The following is a 19,405-nucleotide window of genomic DNA, read 5'->3' as shown; positions in this document are numbered from 1 at the left end:
TCATTTTTGTACTTTCTCTCTTTCCTTTTCATGTGGGAGGCACACTGTCTCCTGAGGTTTGGATTTCTGTAAACCTACTACTCTATAGAAGGCAGCTCCTAGTTACTCAGTATCCAGACAAAAATGCAAAAAAAATGAGGTTAGATATTTCTATCTATTTAATTCAAATATTTGGCAACCTATTCCAAACTGATAATCCTCATGATAATAGTAATCTGTACGTGGTTTTCCCTAGGAACATAGCTTCACATAGCTACAGTTCTGAAAAACAGCCTCTTTAACACAATTCCACACATCTCCCTGGTATTCCCATTAGGCCATTGGCAAGAAATAAATCGTCTTTATGTATATCATAGTTTTAGGCTTTTTTTTTTTTTTTTCAGGTCTTCCAGGATTCCCAGGGTCTCCTGGACCAATGGGTGTAAGAGGTGACCAAGGACGTGATGGAATTCCTGGTCCAGCCGGAGAAAAGGGAGAAACGGGTACAACTTGCTCATTATCTTTGATCCACTAGTTTTATTTTGGATAGAATCATTAGTAATAGTGTAATCCTTTGCTGCTCTAAAGATTTTTCTCCGATAGAACTGATTATCTTTAACATGTTTTTGGTGTGTACTAAACTTCTGTCATAGACATATAATATAATGAAATTGACCAAATATTAACATGCCAAGATTATATCTTTCAGGTTTATCGAGGGCCCCTCCAGGCCCAAGAGGGAACCCGGGTGCTCAAGGTAAGCAGTACTTCTTCCCTGTCCTAATGTACACATTTTCAAGGAGAGAAAGCAGTTGAACATGCTTGAAATATAAATAAGCTTAACCTAGCAAATTAAAGATGTTCCAATGGCAATATAGAAGGATATTTATCATCTTGGTCTTCAATTTTAAATGTTTACTTATTACCATCACAACAAATGGAATGAATGAGAAACTCTGATTCAATTTTGGAATTTCCTACTAAGAAAGTCTTGAAAAGTAAAAAGGATTCTTCTGTATATGTCTTGCTGTTGTTAGCATGGTTTAAAGGTACCACCTCCTAAAAGGTGAAGGTGGAACTGATGGGTTCTCAGTGAGCATCTGTCCCTGCTGTTCTGAGGCACAGGAGTAATCCAAATCCTTTCCCACCTATATCTTCTTAGATCTGATTCCAACTCCCAGATCCAGCTTGCGGTCCATGCTATTGTTTATTAAAGGCTACCCAGAGAGTCTCTCAACATCTCAGACATGGCAGTTTACTGAACATGTCATTCAGAGTATTTACAAGTTTTTTGTTTGGCAGGTCGCAAGTCTGGATTTCTCACATCAGTGCTTTACAAGATAAACAGCTTCTTTTAACTCTTTTCCATTTTCTAGTCAAACCTTCCAGGATAAACATCAGATCGTTTGCACATTTCATTGACCCATCTCAGCCACGGGTCCTATGAATGGGAGCATTTCATTAGCAAAGAGGCCTAGCACACGGAAAGGTCCTAGTTATTGATGCTCATGCGAACCAGCAAAGAATAGCTCAATGCCAATGAGAAACTCAGTCGGGCAGGAACCACCTTTGACAAAACAGTTAAAGTGTAAAAGTAGACAAGAGCTGTTCTCTCCCATTTGTTTCTTACTGGTTTGATTGTTCTTTTGGTTGAGCTCAGTCTTCCCACATCTCTCAGACCTCTCCTTTCCCAATGAGCATGAAGGCTTTTCCTGTTCCACAGTGTAGCTTTAGAATTGTGGTCAAAAGGAGAGTTGCTCTTCATGTTCCCAGGCTAACTCACAGTTTAATCATTTGGAATGAGAACACTAGCTTTTAAGTGGAAATAAAATTTGGTGTAAAACGGTCATACCTTAGGTTTAAAAGCCTTAAAACTAACCAATAGCCTAATTATGTAAGTGAATGATTATGCACCTCAATCCCTCTAGGATAACTAAATATGGAGAAGAGTTCATTGAGACTTGGAAGGTATGAATCCTTTTAATTAGTTTATTCTCCAAAATCCTAAAATGAAATCATATTGCAGAGCATGTAATCATTTTAATGAACATGAAATATATAATCCAAGCCATCTTGGTGCTTCAGGTCATTGCCATGCAAATATAGTATTACAAAGCTTGGAGTGAACTGAAGTCATCTAAGCACTTTCTTTTAAAAGCATAAATTACAGGTATTAAAAAGCTAAAGGATGTGAACAGACACAGGGCTAGACAGTCAATATTCATCAATTTTATTTTCATTGTAAGTCTTTACTATATAACAACTCCCCCAGCCCTCCCCTGAGCTATTAGCCTCCCTTTCTTTCTCCCTCTCCTTCTGTATATCTATCTCCTGTTTTCATGCCATTTACTGCTTCTAGAATAACACAGAGATGGGAGAGAAGAGGGAGACATTATTTTCAATTCCTACAATATTTTTCATTCATGAATGTCAAAGCACAATTTCTTGAAGGTTTTCTAAGATGAAAAATATTAGTATTAACTTGTGGCATTTTGGGGGGTGTTTGGTAAATCCAAACCTCCTGCCACTACTATTCCTATTATGGGGGATGTGTGGGGAAGTTAGCAAAAGGACAGAATAAAGACTGCAATTTTGTTGCTCCTTTGTCTGGGTTTAGCGGGATAATACTTCAAATGCACACATCAGTGCTATGCCATTTAGCTTCTTATGCTCTAACGGATTATCAGTGACTCAACAATGTCAACATGAATTAGTTCATCAGCTGACAGTAACTGTGGCTTACGTTTATATAACACTTTAGAGCTTATGCCATGCTTTTATGTTTGTATGTTATCTCACTTGATCTGAAATAATTAGCTAGAACAGGTATTACCTCCATTTTTAAAATCAGAAAATCAAAATTTGTAATAGTAAGTAAATCTGAAGTGAATTTGCCAAGATCGGACAGCTAGTTGGAGACACACTGAGTCTCAACTCAGTTTTTGCAGCTCTATATTGCATTTGCCAGCAATATATTATAAAATATATATTTTAGAAATATATATTCTGAATCTGAACACTTTTAAGCAAAGTACTTACATTATTAAAGATAGCCAAGAACTCTAACCCAACCATATGGCCATTAAAGAAACTTATTAAGCCTTCTTCTTTGCAGGAGCTAAAGGAGACAGGGGATCCCCAGGTTTTCCTGGCCTCCCTGGCAGAAAAGGGGCCATGGGAGATGCTGGGCCTCGAGGGCCCACAGGCATAGAAGGATTCCCAGGGCCACCAGGTCTGCCCGGTGCAATTATCCCTGGCCAGAAAGGAAATCATGGTCCACCAGGCTTAAGAGGAAGCCCAGGTAGAGGGTTTACTTTTAAATAGCATAAAAGAACAAAAATCATGTTTGACCTCAAAAGTTTTCAACCTCCTCCTCACGTTACCTTGTTGCTTCTTCTTTCCCTGTGGTCATCTCCATTCCCCATCTACCCATGGTTCCCACACCCAGCAACTGTCAAGGCAAGGTAGCCTGTTTGAGGGATGCGTAGTCAGTAAATCAATGAGCCTGGCTGGACACAGTGGCTCATGCCTATAATCCCAGCACTTTGGTAGGCCAAGGCGGGTGGATCACTTGAGGTCAGGAGTTTAAGACTAGCCTGGCCAACATGGTGAAACCCTGTCTCTACTAAAAAATACAAAAATTAGCCAGTCTTGCTTGGTGGTACGTGCCTGTAATCCCAGCTACTCAGGAGGCTGAGATGGGAGAACCGCTTAAACCTGGGAGGCAGAGGCTGCAGTGAGCTGAGATTGCACCACTGCACTCTGGCCTGGGCAACAGAACCAAACTGTCTCAAATACTAATAATAATTAATTAGCCTAAAAGACAGTGATGCATTCATTCAACTCTATTTGTTGAATCCCTAGAGCTGGGCTAGGCTCTAGGGAAGCAGGCACAGACTCTGCTGTAACAGACCCTCACTGGGGAGAAGCAGATCCTGCTGGTGGGTGCCAGGTGCTTCACTGGCACCATCTCATCCTATCTTTACCACAATCCCATCGCATGCCCCAGGGGAAAGAATGTTTGTGGTAATGCTAAGTGAAGGGTTTATACTTCATTAGAAACAATCACTGATAGGTAGAACCTTCGAAGCTCCCCGGCTGGCAATACTGACAGACTTTTCATGAATTCAGGTGAGCCTGGTCCCCCTGGACCTCCAGGGAGTCACGTAATAGGCATAAAAGGAGACAAAGGGTCTATGGGCCACCCTGGCCCAAAAGGTCCACCTGGAACTGTAGGAGACATGGGACCACCAGGTCATCTGGTGAGTATGGATAATTATTTTGACTCATTATCAATTCAATATCCACTTATTATTATATCATATATTGTTGATATTGTTAACTGTATTAGTCCATTCTCATGCTGCTAATAAAGACATACCCAAGACTGGGTAATTTATAAGGAAAAGAAGTTTAATTGACTCATAATTCTGCATGGCTGGGGAGACCTCAAGAAACTTACAATCGTGGCAGAAGGCACCTCTTCACACCGCAACAGGAGACAGAATGAGTGCCAAGTGAAGGGGGTAGCCTCTTATAAAACCATCAGATCTAATGAGAACTCACTCACTATCATGAGAATGGCATGGGGGAACCACCCCCATGATTCAATTACCTCCCACTAGATCCCTCCCAGGACATGTGGGGATTATAGGAACTACAATTCAAGATGAGATTTGGGTGGGGACACAGCCAAACCATATCATTAACATTGACTTACTGTTAGTACAAGAGTGCTATTATACTCTTATAAATTAATTGCCAGATCAGATGGGCCTGGAAGCAGCAAACATTTACAATTTTTGATGCATCTGTGCAGTATGCCTAAGGGAACACAGTCCAAAAGTTTCTGAAAATCAAAAAATCTTCAGAGTTGGAATGATTTGGCCTCTAAGAGGCCTCCAAAACTTTGGTCTGTAAGGGACTCACCTCTACAGCATTCCAGACCCTTGCTTATTTAGACTCTGAACAAGTCCAGTGATGGAATCTTCAAAAAGCAGCTGGGAGTTCAGAATCCTTCTAAATGACACTGTCACTTTTTCCTCTACTTATATGCTTCTGAAGTTTTCTGCTTTCCCCTGTAAATGCCTATTTATTTTCTGCCCCCCAAATGCCTGCTAATGTTTCTAGCTAACTGTCATTTCTTTCCAATTATTTTATTCCTGGATAAATACTTGGTTCTTTCAAATTCAGTTTAACCATTTATCAGCTTTGCCTCTGTACTGAATACACCCTAGTTTCTCATTATTGCCCTAAAAAATATAGCCTCTGGAATGAATGCCCTCCAGAAGTTAGAAGTCAATACCCCAGTGAGTGGCAAAAGGACAGACGAGTCATTTTAGGAATCAGACCTAAAATTCCACTTGGGCCACTGGGCTGACCTGCTTGTCTCCACATTGCGCTTGTAATCAACTAAAGGCCATGGGCCTTTTCCTCATGAACTGCTACTAAGTTTTCTCTATTATTTCTTGCCTACCTTGTTGTTATTGATGTTTATTTGGGACTTAAGTGTAGAACTTTTACATTTATCAATCTTAGACACTGTCTTATTCATTTAGGCCTGTGCGCCCAGCCTGCGATCTCTCAATTCATATTCTGTCTCTCAACGCCACAGCCGTCATCCCTAGCTTTCTCTTAGCAGCATATTAGATGAGCTGATCCCTCTGTCTACATCAAATCCTTGGAGACAGATGTTGAATAGATGAATGTGACTCAGGGATCCTAACTGAGTGTCTACTCTGTACCAATGGATAGAAAAACAAAAAGCTACAGTCCTTTGCCCTAGAGCAGCCCACAACAAAGTGAGGGTGATAGGCACAGAGACAGGCCATTTTCACACCGTGTGGTAGGAAGAATGCAGGAGGCTACGGGGACACAGAGGAAGGGTATTTAATCCAGACTGTAGAGGGAAGACGCTCAGGAAAGATCCCTCCCCGAGGAGACTGATGCCTGGTCTGAGTCTTGACAGACGCATAGGAGTTATCCAAGAAAATAAGAAAAGCAGGGGTATGGGTGGGGTGGAGGAAGGGAGCTTTCTGAGCAAAATGACAATGGGTGTGTGTGAGTGACAAACACACAACTCTATTACTGGACCTGAGGTGGGAATGAGGACACCTTGAGAGAAGTCTGGAGGGCTAAGCAGGAGTCAGGTAATGGAGGTCTGATTTTCTAGACTAAGAAGAGGGAGGACATCACTTGCTGATCCAAGAAACACTTACAAAGCAGCTCTTTGTGCCCAGAGTTCTCTCTCTACAAGCTGGAATTAATCCCTTAATGAACTGCCTTTCGACGTGGCCATTCACCAAGCTTTAAATCTATCCTTGTTCCTCTATGCAGCAGCCATTTTGGCCACAAAAACATGGTAGAGAGAGCTACCATGGCACGTGGCACAGCTCTCTCTACCATGTAAATGGTCAATGTACAGAACATGTACGGTATAACTCATTTTGTCCTCTACTAACCTCATCAGTGATGCATAATGAGGTACTTTGCCATAGCTCATTGTTAGGAATCACTCTTAAGCTGTCTTGGTATTTGATTTCCAGAATCTACTTTTAAATGTTTTTCTTTTTTTTTTTTTTTGAAAAATGACATATTTGCCCATCTTCAGTCTGTAAGTGTCTCTTGTGTTCTCCATGATTCTTTGAAAGTTGCCAATTTGATCCACAGTTACATCTAAAGACCTTCCAAGGACACTGGGATGTATAAAGCTTGGTTTGGAAACATGATCTTACTTAACTCCTCTGGTGATTTCATGGTCATTCATAGGCTTCTATACGTACAGTTGAAAGACAATTATTGATGGATGTCTCAACTGGCTTGCGGCCTTTAACAGCTCCCTCCTGCTACCAGGGATAACCCTGGCAACATGCTCTTTTTCATAGTTACCTTAGCCTCAAGAGGAACAGGCAGAAATGAGAAGCCAGCAAGTCCTTGATCAGATGGTTCTGTTTTCTCTCTCTTCTTTTTTTAACAACGCTTTATCCAAGCAATCAGATGGTTCCTTCTTTGGTCTTCTTGCTCCAAAGATAGCTGGTTCAAGGCCAGTTTTATTCTTGGCACTTTTCATGACCTTCAAAGCCCATTATTCTCAGGTAATAGCATTATCTCAAATCATATGGACAGTATGAAAGTAGATTTAGCATACATTTTGACAAACAGCTCTTTTCAGAAGCCCTGCTCCCTCCTCCCTCCTTCTATGGCTTTGCTTGAGCATCTTCTGGCTATAAGACCAGTTCATGTGAGCCTCACAAGAAGAGAGCACCTCCTTCCCGCTTAGATTATTGCATCCTTGTCAAATATGCCTGTCAAATACTCTCTCTTGACAACTCCTATACACTCCCATCCCTGGACATTACTTCTCCTATCATCATGGTCAAGAGTAATTTATGGCTCTGCTAGCTTAGTTAGAATGATGCTTGGGTGCTATAACTCAACAATGGTTTTGTTGTCTTTGCAACAATTATAAATACAGATGAGTATAATTTTCATTCTGGGCCAGGCATGGTAGCTCACTACTATAATCCCAGCACTTTGGGAAGCTGAGGTGGGCAGATCATTTGAGGTCAGGAGTTCGAGACCAGCTTGGCCAACATGGTGAAACCCTGTTTCTACTCAAAATACAAAAATTAGCCAGGTGTGGTGGTGCATGCCTGTAATCCCAGCTACTCAGGAGGCTGAGGCATGAGAATTACTTGAATGTGGGAGGCAGAGGTTGCAGCAAGCCAAGATTATGCCACTGCACTCCAGTCTGGATGACAAAACGAGACTCTGTCTCAAAAAAATGAAAAAAATAAAAAATCATGCTGGCAGTACTGGGCTACTCCATTTAGGACACAGAATATCCAGTTGAATCCAATACTAAAACAACATACAACAACATTAGAAGGTATGTTTGCTCTTGGGCTTAAGGGAAGCTTTTATTTTACTTTTAAAATGATAGTCCTAAGGAAAGGTTCTAAGTGGCCAAAGGAGTTATAGCCTTGATTGAAAAAATGATGTCTGCTAACTTCAGCTTATTCTCATCCAACATAATATTATATCCTATTTGCATTTTTTAAAAACTGCTGTGAATTTAGTAATTTTAAAAGATTTGTTTTGGTTCTACTCCCTTTTTTTGAAATATAGGGAGCACCAGGTACTCCAGGTCTTCCAGGACTCAGAGGTGATCCTGGATTCCAGGGGTTTCCGGGCGTGAAAGGTACTGTTTTTGTGCATTGCTCTTTATATGCAAATACGATAACCTCAATTTATATTTTAGGGCACACAAGTGTTTGTTGAAGTACAGACAGCTGGGGTTAGTACAAATAGGACCTCGATATGAGTGAAGTAGGAAGGCTCCACTATACTATTTCAAGATTCTTTAAAATAGAGTATTTCTCCAGATGAACGGCTCTCAGTAACCTTGTTTTATTTGTGTAAAAGACTGTGCTTGCAAGAGAAATCTTACCACTTGATTAGTTCATGCTGGCAGTACCAGGCTACTCCATTTAGGACACAGAATATCCAGTTGAATCCAATACTAAAACAACAATATGGCACAAAGCAAATATTCTCTATGTGCTCAAGAGAACTCCTGATGTAACTAACTCTAGGCTACGAGTAAAGCTAGAGTAATAAGCTGAGAAAGTAGATAACTATGACAACAAAGCAATATAATTCACCAGATGGTAAAATAGGTTTTAATGTGACTTTGTATCTTACCTTAAATATCAAATTGGTTTCTGAACTCAAAAATTGGACTCTTAAGGACCCTTCCCCTTCAGTGTTAAAATACAAGTTCTTCATGCCTGCTTCTGGAATATATTTCTTTACAGACTCATTAAGCATGACCTACTGGGTCCCAGTGACATGCCAAAACCTATGTGAACAAAAATGAAATTGCAGCCCTTGTGACAGAACCCACAGGACAGAGCCTCCAGGCACACTTCTAGTATTTGTCCTTAGAGTCAATCATCAACCTGAAGAAGTAGGAGACTCATTGATCTAAGTGGAATCACATTGTGTTTTTGTTTGTTTGTTTTTAGGAGAAAAGGGTAATCCTGGATTTCTAGGATCCATTGGACCTCCAGGACCAATTGGGCCAATAGGACCACCTGGTAAATAAATTTCCTTACTATTGATCTCAATGAAGAAAGGTAACGCATCCGTGAAGCCATCATCTTCTTCTTATGTTTATGTCAACAGGTATACGTGGAGACCCTGGCACACTTAAGATTATCTCCCTTCCAGGAAGCCCAGGGCCACCTGGCACACCTGGAGAACCAGGGATGCAGGGCGAACCTGGGCCACCAGGGCCACCTGGAAACCTAGGTGTGAGACTGGCAGCATTGACTTGGATCACTAGGAAGTGGTTGAACCAAAATACCTGTAAACTGCTTTGGAAACAGCTGATACAACTTCACAGAAAATGTTGAACATGATAGTGGTTTTCACAGTCTTAGGATTGAGCTCATTTTACCCTTGACCAGCAAATAAAAGACCTTGGAATCTATTGAAAGCTGTTGTACATAGTATAACTTGAACAAATACACTTTAGGGGAGCATATTTTTGTTTTTTTATTTTTTATTAAGGTAAAGGTATGTCTATCTCCTCTGACAACTGTCAGTCTTGGGGTTCTATTTCTAAATGATTGTCTGAATATACCTGAGTTCTGTGAATTTATACTTTTCTAACACTTTGTACAGCAAAGTATTAGAAAAAATAATGATTTAGGAATCTTCTCAAAATACTGGTGTTTGGAAACTGAACTAACCCCTCTACACAAGCAGAGCGTATTGTAATAGGCTTCTGAATGGAATGATCACGCCTTAAGTGTGTCTGAATCTCCTAGGAGATAAAGATATTACTTATTAGTTTGATCAATTCAGGGACATAGTGAATTCTGGAAGAACATAAATCAAAATTGCAGCACAATTTTAAACTACTGCATTAAGTATCCTCATAGTTCATTTTCGAGAGCCTTGTTTTTTGGGAAGTGGGGCTAACAAGTTAGGTGACTAATCATCCTAGCTTGCTCAGGACCGAGGACCTTCCCAGGATGCAGGACTTTCATTCCTGAAACTGAGAAAGTCCTGGGTTAACGGGATGGTTGGTCACCTTATCTTTCATCCTATATGATAAAATGCAATGCAGTGTTGGTTTTTGCCTAGGACCCTGTGGGCCAAGAGGTAAGCCAGGCAAGGATGGAAAACCAGGAAGTCCTGGACCAGCTGGAGAAAAAGGCAACAAAGGTTCTAAAGGAGAGCCAGGTAAACACCCAGCTTGTTTCCTCACTGAAGAAGTGTTATTTAGACATAAAGAGGTCTTGTTTGAGTGGGTGACTATGAGTTATCTAGGCCTTTGAGTTTATGTTATTCAGATCAGACCAAAGGCCAAGGATCAAATGTTAATTTGGAAGATGAGAATCAAGAATTATTGGAACACACTATTTTTCCGACCTCTTCGCTGGTCAGATGGGCTCCAAACTGATGCACAGTTTAGCCCGAGGACAAATAGAACTAATAAGTCCTATGGGTGTTCTTCTTTCAAAAAGGCCAATACCTGTTTTTAATAACTTACAGGAGTAATTAGTTAATAATTATTATTTATAGGAGCGGTACGTAAGTACGTAGCTAGAAAAATATTACCTTGGTATGCATAGAAGAGCAACTTAGTATCCTTTTTTAAGAAAGCCATCTTTCAAAAATGCCATTCTTCATGGTGGCAGGTGCCTGTAATCCCAGCTACTTGGGAGGCTGAGGCAGGAGAATTGCTTGAACTTGGGAGGTGGAGGTTGCAGTGAGCCAAGATCACACCACTGCAGTCCAACCTGGGTGACAGAGTGAGACTCCATCTCAAAAAACAAAAAGCTATTCTTGAATAGAATTCAACAATTCATGTGTGTCATGAAAAGGGGCCTCTTACATATAGTGTTTTATTCTGAATATATGCTGTATGTGTCAGTTTGACACTTGGATCAACATCTACCTTCTGCAAATGTTTCAAAGCACTTTTCTGGAAACTACCTTGATGTCCAAATCTTCTATTTTTTAGGATTGCTGACTTTGTTAAAGCAAGAAAAATTCTAAATGTGATTTCTGAATTTACTGGCATATATTATGCTCAGATCTACTATATTAAAATGGTAAAGACTGTAGACTTACATTTTTAAAAATTCAAATATGACGTTAATATTATAATACTAATTGCATAATTACATATGATTTAGTGTTGCCATGGGTGCACAGTGGAGTACTATTAATCATTCAACTTTCCTTAAAGTGTGGTTTCTGAAGTGACAAAACACTTTTATTAATAATTCTATTAATTTAAAAATTTTAATGACCAAGGCTTTAATGCCCTAAGAATGGGGCAACAGCAAGAGCAAGGGCACTGCAATACAACTTTTGTTGAGAATTAATTAGCAAGTAGACAGTTCAATGCTATCTCCACAGCATTGAACTGAATGCTATCTCCACAGCATTGAACTGAATGCTATCTCCATAGCATTGGAGAATGACAAAGGGATCTAAGAATGACAAAGGGATCTAAGAGTCAAACTGCACTGGCATAAACTGACAGCCCTGGCCCCCTTCTTGGAGATACGGAAATGCCTTGGATATCACACATCTGTACAAAAGCTCACTTCCAGTTCCTGCCCTGCTCAGCTAATCACTTTCCAATTCCTGTGTAGAGATCAGGAGGCATCTTTTGTTTGGGGTCAATTATACCCCCTCTGAATGAGGGCAGGGGTTAGGAAAAGAGAAAAATGTGTCTCCCCAATATATTAAAACCATGGCAACTTGGATTTTTCAAGTAAGATATCAGACTGGAGAATTTGGATGTGGCCTATTTTTAATTTCAAAAAACCACTCAAGGTCCCTGGAGGAGACAAGAGTGGGCAGAATTCAGAGAAAATTGAAAAAATATATAATATTGGGGCTTTTACAAATTTTTGTGGGAAGTCCTGACTTCTGAGTCAGGACTAAACTGTGACAATGCCTGACTCCCAGGGGCATGGATGTTTGTGGCCAACAAAACGAATTCCTGTGATGATGTAGCCCAAAGTCTAACCGCCTCTGTTTTCTCTGTGCTTCCTTAGGACCCTAAAGAACCATGGCCCAAATCTGGTTGGGGAGGGAGTCTGGGTACAGTGGCTGCACAAATGGATGGGGGTGAGGAGGTGGAAGCCAATGCCAATACCGTAAACAATAGCTGTTCAATGAAAGAAAGGAGAAGGAAGTTCAAGAGGAATGGAAGAGAGGACAGCTCACTGGTCCTCATCTAGAACATGACAAGGGTGGATTAGCCTTGTCCAACTCCGCACTCCAAAGTATAGAAAGTTTTTCTACACAGGGAGAAAAATGTACAGAAAGCATTTACTTTGTTTTTAACTCATATAAATAAAATAAATTAACCCTTATTACAGTTAAAAAAAAAAAAAAAAAAAAACCTTCTCGTCTTACTTTCCTTACAAATTGATCAAAACTTTCTTGAAGTTTGAACTTTTAAAAAGAGCTTTCAGTGTTTTCTGCAATTGTTTATTGTAGACAATGTTGCAATAATTTGTGAATTTATCAAAACCATAAGTAATTTATTATTATCTACTTGAATAGACTTTAAGTTGTAGATATTGGATTTTTCTCCCATCACATTGTAGGAGGATTCATTCATTTATTCATAAAAAACATACATAAGACCTACCAGATGCAGGCAGGCCACTGTGCCAGGCCTCACAGAGGCATTCAAAGATAAAGACCTGATCTCAAAAAACTCATCAGATTTTCACACAAAGATTGATAAGAAGAGGCACTGTGTGATAAACTGCTTAACATTTAATAATACCGTTTGGCCATTTTTATAAGCCACTCTTCTCCAGGATTTCTTTCAATATATGGGGCTCAACATATATATACACATATATTTAAATTAGTACTTTGAAAAAACAAGTTTAAGATTTTCTGTCTGTTGCAACATTTAGAATGTGTTTTTTGAAGGACCACCTGGATCAGATGGATTGCCAGGTTTGAAAGGAAAACGTGGAGACAGTGGATCACCTGCAACCTGGACAACGAGAGGCTTTGTCTTCACCCGACACAGTCAAACCACAGCAATCCCTTCATGTCCAGAGGGGACAGCGCCACTCTACAGTGGGTTTTCTTTTCTTTTTGTACAAGGGAATGAACGAGCCCATGGACAAGACCTCGGTAATGTCCCAGTCCCATTTGCCAGTTGTATTGTTCCACATGCAGATTGTAAATCTTTACAGCCTAGGATGCTTCCCTCTGAAGTTAAGTGTAAACAACCTTGAGTATCTCCTGGCACATTTTAAAGAGAGCAAATAAAACAACACTGGCCTAATTTTCATTCTGGAATGTAAAATGCTGGAAGGAGCCTAGCTCAGGAATGCCAGCCCAGCTCCTCCCATTCAGTGCAAACAATTTGCCCCTAAAACCCCCTAAACCACCTATCTGCGTTTATCTTTTTGGTGTTTTTCTTTTTCTCTTTTTTTTTTTTTTTAGACAGGGTCTCACTTTCATCACCCAGGCTGGAGTGCAGTGGTGCAACACGGCTCACTGCAGCATCAACACCCCAGGCTCAAGCAATTCTCCCACCTCAGACTCCTGAATGGCTGGGACTACAGGCACATGCCACTATATCCAGCTAATTTTTTTGATTTTCAATAGAGACGAGGTCTGGCTATATTGTCAAGGTTTGTCTCAAACTCTTGAGCTCAAGCAATCCTCCCTCCTCAGCCTCCCAAAGTGCTGGGATTACAGGTGTGAGCCACCATGCCCAGCCTACCCGTTTGCTTTTTAATTTCACAAATAATAGTTTTTCTAAACCTTTATCTGGTAATTAGCTATTATGTACATATGAATAAGTGGGAATACTTTGAAGCAAAAACACTATCCCAGCTGACCTATGCTAGCCCCCATGTTCTAGATCAATTAGAAAGAGCCACAGGGGGCCGGGCACGGTGGCTCAAGCCTGTAATCCCAGCACTTTGGGAGGCCGAGACGGGCGGATCACAAGGTCAGGAGTTCGAGACCATCCTGGTTTAGCAGAAACTCTGTCTCTACTAAAAAAAATACAAAAAAAACTAGCCGGGCGAGGTGGTGGGTGCCTGTAGTCCCAGCTACTCGGGAGGCTGAGGCAGGAGAATGGCATAAACCCGGGAGGCGGAGCTTGCAGTGAGCCGAGATCCGGCCACTGCACTCCAGCCTGGGTGACAGAGTGAGACTCCATCTCAAAAAAAAAAAGAAAGAAAGAAAGAGCCGCAGGAAGTATTAAAGGTGGGAGAAAGAAGATTTGTTTGCCTATTGGATCTTTGATTTCTATCAGTATGAAAACTTTTCAATACTACACTTTGCAGATAACTCTTTTGTGTTGTCTTTGTCCAGCTTTTGCTACAGGTTACGTTTTAATTAGCTTCTCTCTAGTAGCAATGCCGAAAATAACTTTAATTTACTGAAAGTGATTCTCAGTCTGATATTTCATTAGGAACTCTGGGCAGCTGCCTGCAGCGATTTACCACAATGCCATTCTTATTCTGCAATGTCAATGATGTATGTAATTTCGCATCTCGAAATGATTATTCATACTGGCTGTCCACACCAGCTCTGATGCCAATGAACATGGCTCCCATTACTGGCAGGGCCCTTGAGCCTTACATAAGCAGGTAAAAATCCAATCCCCTAGTTTTACAATGGGACCAAGTGAATCACTTCCCTTGTAATGGAATGTAAGGCAGCACATCACAGTGCAGAAAGTGGCAATGCTGCCACAGTGTCTTTGTTTCATGTTACAGATGCACTGTTTGTGAAGGTCCTGCGATCGCCATAGCCGTTCACAGCCAAACCACTGACATTCCTCCATGTCCTCATGGCTGGATTTCTCTCTGGAAAGGATTTTCATTCATCATGGTGAGGAGAAAAGGAACAGGAGTTTTATAGTAAAGACTACCCGTAGAATGTTACATTGTGCTGGGTAAAATGTGGTTCCCAGGGTCGATGCTGCCTGATGTCAGTGGGTGCAACATGCCATAGACATTTCCTTGAAAATCTATAAATACACTTTTTTTTTTACTTCTGGTAAATAATGGAGTATTAAAAAAAGACTTCTCAGAAGGAGATTACCTACAAATTCTATTATGAAATTTAGGTGAATAGTAGCTGCCATTTATTGATAACGGAATCCCTCTTTTTTTATTATTTTTATCTTTTGAGACAGAGTCTCACTCTGTCACCCAGGCTGGAGTGCAATGGAATGATTTTGGCTCACTGTAACCTCTGCCTCCCAGGTTCAAGTGATTCTCCTGCCTCGGCCTGCTGAGTAGCTGAGATTACAGGTGTGTGCCACCACGCCCAGCTAATTTTTGTATTTTTGGTTGTTTGTTTTGTTTTTTTAGTAGAGACAGGGTTTCACTATATTGCCTAGGCTGGTCTCAAACTCCTGACCTCCAGTGATCTACCCAACTCAGCCTCCCAAAGTGCTGGGATTACAGGCATGAGTCACTGCACCCAGCCTGGAATGCCTATTTTTAATAAGATAACTGCTTTATATACATTCTCTGTAATTTTTATGAAAACTCTGATAGGTCATTTCTATCATCTACAGTTTTACAAACAAGAATGAAGTACTTTCCCCAAGGTCTTACAACTATTTAGTGGAATAGCTAGGATCTGAACCCAGGTCTGTCTGCTCCAAAATCTGTGCCCCTTTCACATTCATACAGAGATAAAAGCAAAGAAAGTCTTTTAAAGAAAAAGCTGTCAGATGTCAATGCTAGTGAAGAAGTCTCTGGAATGGCCATGTGTGACTGTGATGACTGTCATAGCTGCACACAGGTGGTTCTTTCTTTTTTCTTTTTCTTTTTTTCTTGAGACAGAATCTCCCTCTGTTGCCCAGGCTGGAGTGCAGTGGTGCAATCTTGGCTCACTGCAATCTCCACCTCCTGGCTCACTGCAATCTCTGCCTCCAGGGTTCAAGCAATTCTCTTGCCTCAGCCTCCTGAGTAGCTTGGACTACAGGCACACGCCACCATGCCAGCTAATTTTTGTATTTTTAGTACAGACATAGTTTCACTATGTCAGCCAGGCTGGCCTCAAACTCCTGACCTCAAGTGATCTGCCCACCTAGGCCTCCCAAAGAGCGAGCTGGGATTATAGGCATGAGAGCTGGGATTCCAGGCATGAGTCACTGCGCCTGGCCACATAGGTGGTTATTTCTAATCTGTAGCATCACTTATGATCATTCCTCCCCCTTCTTTACTCACAGTTGCCCATTCATTAAAAAAAAAAAAAAAAAAAGTAGAGATTTGAAAATTTGAATCCCAGTGGACAGAGTGTTTACTCAGATTTTTTAAATTGTGGTAGTTCACAAGTGCAGGTTCTGAGGGCAGCGGGCAAGCACTGGCCTCCCCTGGCTCCTGCCTGGAAGAATTCCGAGCCAGCCCATTTCTAGAATGTCATGGAAGAGGAACGTGCAACTACTATTCAAATTCCTACAGTTTCTGGCTGGCTTCATTAAACCCAGAAAGAATGTTCAGGTAACTACTCACCATCAAGCTGAATCTGATGACTCAATTGCAGAACTGTTGAAAGTTGCCTGTGTTCTCGGGTCACGGAGTGGCCATGATTTTGTACTACTGTGCCAATAAAGACAAAAATCAGTGTTTTGTCATTACTCAACACATTTAACATTTGTATATATATTTATAGTAAATTACTTGATGCAATCACACTAAATGATCTCTCATCTGAATTTACTATATTGAAAGACTTGCGAATAATGTGGATTATTTAAAGGGTGGGAGTAGTTTGTATTACAAAAAAGATGATCTGTAAGTTTTCATCAAGGCTTATGTTTCTTTAATGCTGCTGAAATATGACTAAAATTATAAAATGCCACCATATATGCCTTTTCAGAAATATACTTCTTCCATAACGATAAATAGTCCTATAATAAATTTCTTTCTTTCTTTTTTTTTTTTTTTTGAGACAGTCTTGCTCTGTTGCCCAGGCTGGAGTGCAGTGGCACAATCTGATGACCTGGGCTCACTGGAACCTCCACTTCCCAGGTTTAAGTGATTCTCCTGCCTCAGCCTCCTGAGTAGCTGGGATTATAGAAGGCATATGCCATGATACCTGTCTAATTTTTGTTGTTTTTAGTAGAGATGGGGTTTCACCATGTTAGCCAGGCTGGTCTCAAACTCCTGACCTCAAGTGATCCTCCCACCTCAGCCTCCCAAAGTGCTAGGATTACAGGCGTGAGCCACCACGCCGACCCTGTAATAAATTTCAAAATAGCGACAATATTCATTCATAAAACTCAAACTCAGCAAAAATTCCCTTTTATGCATAAATCAGTTTGTTTGTTTTTTTTTTTTGGTTTGTTTTTATTTCAGAAAGCCTATTCCATCAACTGTGAAAGCTGGAGAATTAGAAAAAATAATAAGTCGCTGTCAGGTGTGCATGAAGAAAGGACACTAAAGCTAAAAGAGACAGCAGAACTGCTATTTTTCATCCTAAAGAACAAAGTAATGACAGAGCATGCTTTTATTTAGGTATTTTTCTTTAACCAAACAATATTGCTCCATGGTGACTCAGTACAAAGTTTCCATTTGTTTCCCCACAGAACAAAGCAGTTCTTTCAAGTCAGTTCTGTGATCTGGGTCTCTAATCTGTGCTATTTCAAAGTTCCCTGTGGCAAAGCAGCAACTATTCACAAAATAACACCAAAAATCTATTCCACTTACATCCAAGGCACTGTCAGTATGGTGATTGTATGAAGTTTGAACGCTACAAGTTATGAAATATTTGGCCCACTGTATTCCCACATTTGTCCTCCTCCTGTCTTTAAGACTCAGGGAGGCTAAATCAGTGTTTGATTGCCCCACCACACCTTCATGAAACTTCAGACCCTGGGTATGGGAAGAGAAGGGGGCATATGGGATCCTGGAGCATTGTGTATAGAACTGGACTTTCAGACCTGCTGAGGACCATAAGGCCTGATGGAACACAGAACTGAACTGAGGTTCATGGATTTTCTAGGAATGTTTCAAACATGCCCACTGCTAAGCGCAAAAGGGGGATTCCCTGATGGAACCATAACACTGTTGGAAATACTGTATGGTTTTGTTTTGTTGATTTTTAAAGATTTTTTTGTTTATTAAATTCATTTCACTGTAGCTCTAAAATCTGCTTGTATTCAAAGCATATACAATTTTCCCCCTTAGTGAATTAGTTTTAAAAGGATATTGTTATATACATACTATGAAATATGTATAACTTTAACTTCTCTTTTACCAGCATACCCACACAAATAACAAGAATACTACTTATGAAATGTGTACTTTATCCTCATCCCATAAATGTTGGTGCATATCTTATGTAAAGGAGCAGTTCAATAATCCACGAACGGACTTAAGCCATTTGTTGGTTTATCAGACTCAGAATCTATTTTTTCATTGCTCTGAATATGTCATCACTCTAGGTTTTACAGATTTATTCCTTTGTTACTTCTCTAATTCTTCCTTTGTTTAAAAAAAAAAGCAACACTTTTTATGTTATATATTCTTACAAACCATATTGAAAGAGTCCATTGTTTAAAAATCTTAATGTATCAAACTGTATAATTTGGCTGCTGTATGTCTTAAAACCCGCTTTTCAAGGTGTTGATACATTCCCAAGGTTACTTAATTCAACTTAACAATCATGTTATTCAGCACCAAGCATGTCCCAGATACTATACTAACCTACAGAGATGCTAAGAGAAAAAAAGAGACTTGTTTCTGATCTAATATCCCAGAAAAAGTAACTCATTGCTCTGTTAAGAATCTCACATATACAAGTAGCTTCCCTCCCCTCTCGTTTTTTCTTCCTTTTCACTGCTGTTATACTTCATTATGATAATTCAGCAGGCCCAAGTAAAGGTTAAAAATAAGGTCTATGCCTAGAGAAACCGAGGGCTTCTAGTTTCTCTTAGAAAAGCCAAGAGAAGATAAGGTCTGAATAACAGCAGAAAAACCAAGATCTACAAAACATTAAACTAGTGTTATACTTGATGATAACACTATTTGATGAGTCTTAAGAGTCCAGACACCAAGAGACAAAGCTTTGAAGATGCTTCTTGATCTACCGAGGTGGAGTTGGTGGTGCTGATATTTAAATTCAGGCTACTGCTTCAATCTCAATTGCTTTGTAAGTGAAAAACGTGACCCAGAGGACAGCACAGACTATGGCCATGGCTCACATGGTTTCCATCCTTCACTGCTCATGTGTTTGCTGTCAAGCCATTTTTACATCTCAACTAAGATGGGCGGCATTTCACTTATTTAGATTCACTTAACGAATAAATTTTTCTGCTTTAAAAACGTCCCATTATCCCAAGTGTACTATAGCGGCATATAGAGCTAGCTAATCTCTACAAACCCACCATAGG

General features: G+C 40.3%; 1 protein-coding gene and 1 long non-coding RNA gene across 5 annotated transcripts in view; one reads left to right on the top strand and one right to left on the bottom strand.

Annotated features, from left to right (window-relative positions):
- COL4A3 (collagen type IV alpha 3 chain) overlaps positions 1-18,503 on the top strand; it is a 148,579-nt gene extending 130,076 nt beyond the window's left edge. For 2 of the 4 annotated variants that reach the window (XM_033229989.1, XM_033229988.1), the window contains 13 exons: positions 384-482; positions 689-736; positions 3,095-3,280; positions 4,111-4,241; positions 8,107-8,179; positions 9,006-9,077; positions 9,166-9,291; positions 10,132-10,230; positions 12,958-13,167; positions 14,465-14,642; positions 14,772-14,886; positions 16,339-16,511; positions 17,370-18,503. In XM_033229989.1, coding sequence (XP_033085880.1) covers positions 384-482; positions 689-736; positions 3,095-3,280; positions 4,111-4,241; positions 8,107-8,179; positions 9,006-9,077; positions 9,166-9,291; positions 10,132-10,230; positions 12,958-13,167; positions 14,465-14,642; positions 14,772-14,886; positions 16,339-16,511; positions 17,370-17,454 — 1,595 coding nt within the window. In that variant the 3' untranslated portion in view covers positions 17,455-18,503. Of the gene's footprint in view, positions 1-383; positions 483-688; positions 737-3,094; positions 3,281-4,110; positions 4,242-8,106; positions 8,180-9,005; positions 9,078-9,165; positions 9,292-10,131; positions 10,231-11,014; positions 11,106-12,957; positions 13,168-14,464; positions 14,643-14,771; positions 14,887-16,338; positions 16,512-17,369 lie in introns of those variants that run through there. The other 2 variants (XM_033229990.1, XR_004441545.1) reach the window with 2 other exon arrangements.
- LOC117094434 overlaps positions 1-19,405 on the bottom strand; it is an 88,895-nt gene that overhangs the window by 56,958 nt on the left and 12,532 nt on the right. The window lies entirely within an intron of this gene.

This window comes from Trachypithecus francoisi, unplaced genomic scaffold (assembly GCF_009764315.1).
Source record: "Trachypithecus francoisi isolate TF-2019V2 unplaced genomic scaffold, Tfra_2.0 Lachesis_group13, whole genome shotgun sequence".
NCBI classification, from domain to species: domain Eukaryota; kingdom Metazoa; phylum Chordata; class Mammalia; order Primates; family Cercopithecidae; genus Trachypithecus; species Trachypithecus francoisi.
This window is presented reverse-complemented; position numbering and strand designations above follow the sequence as displayed.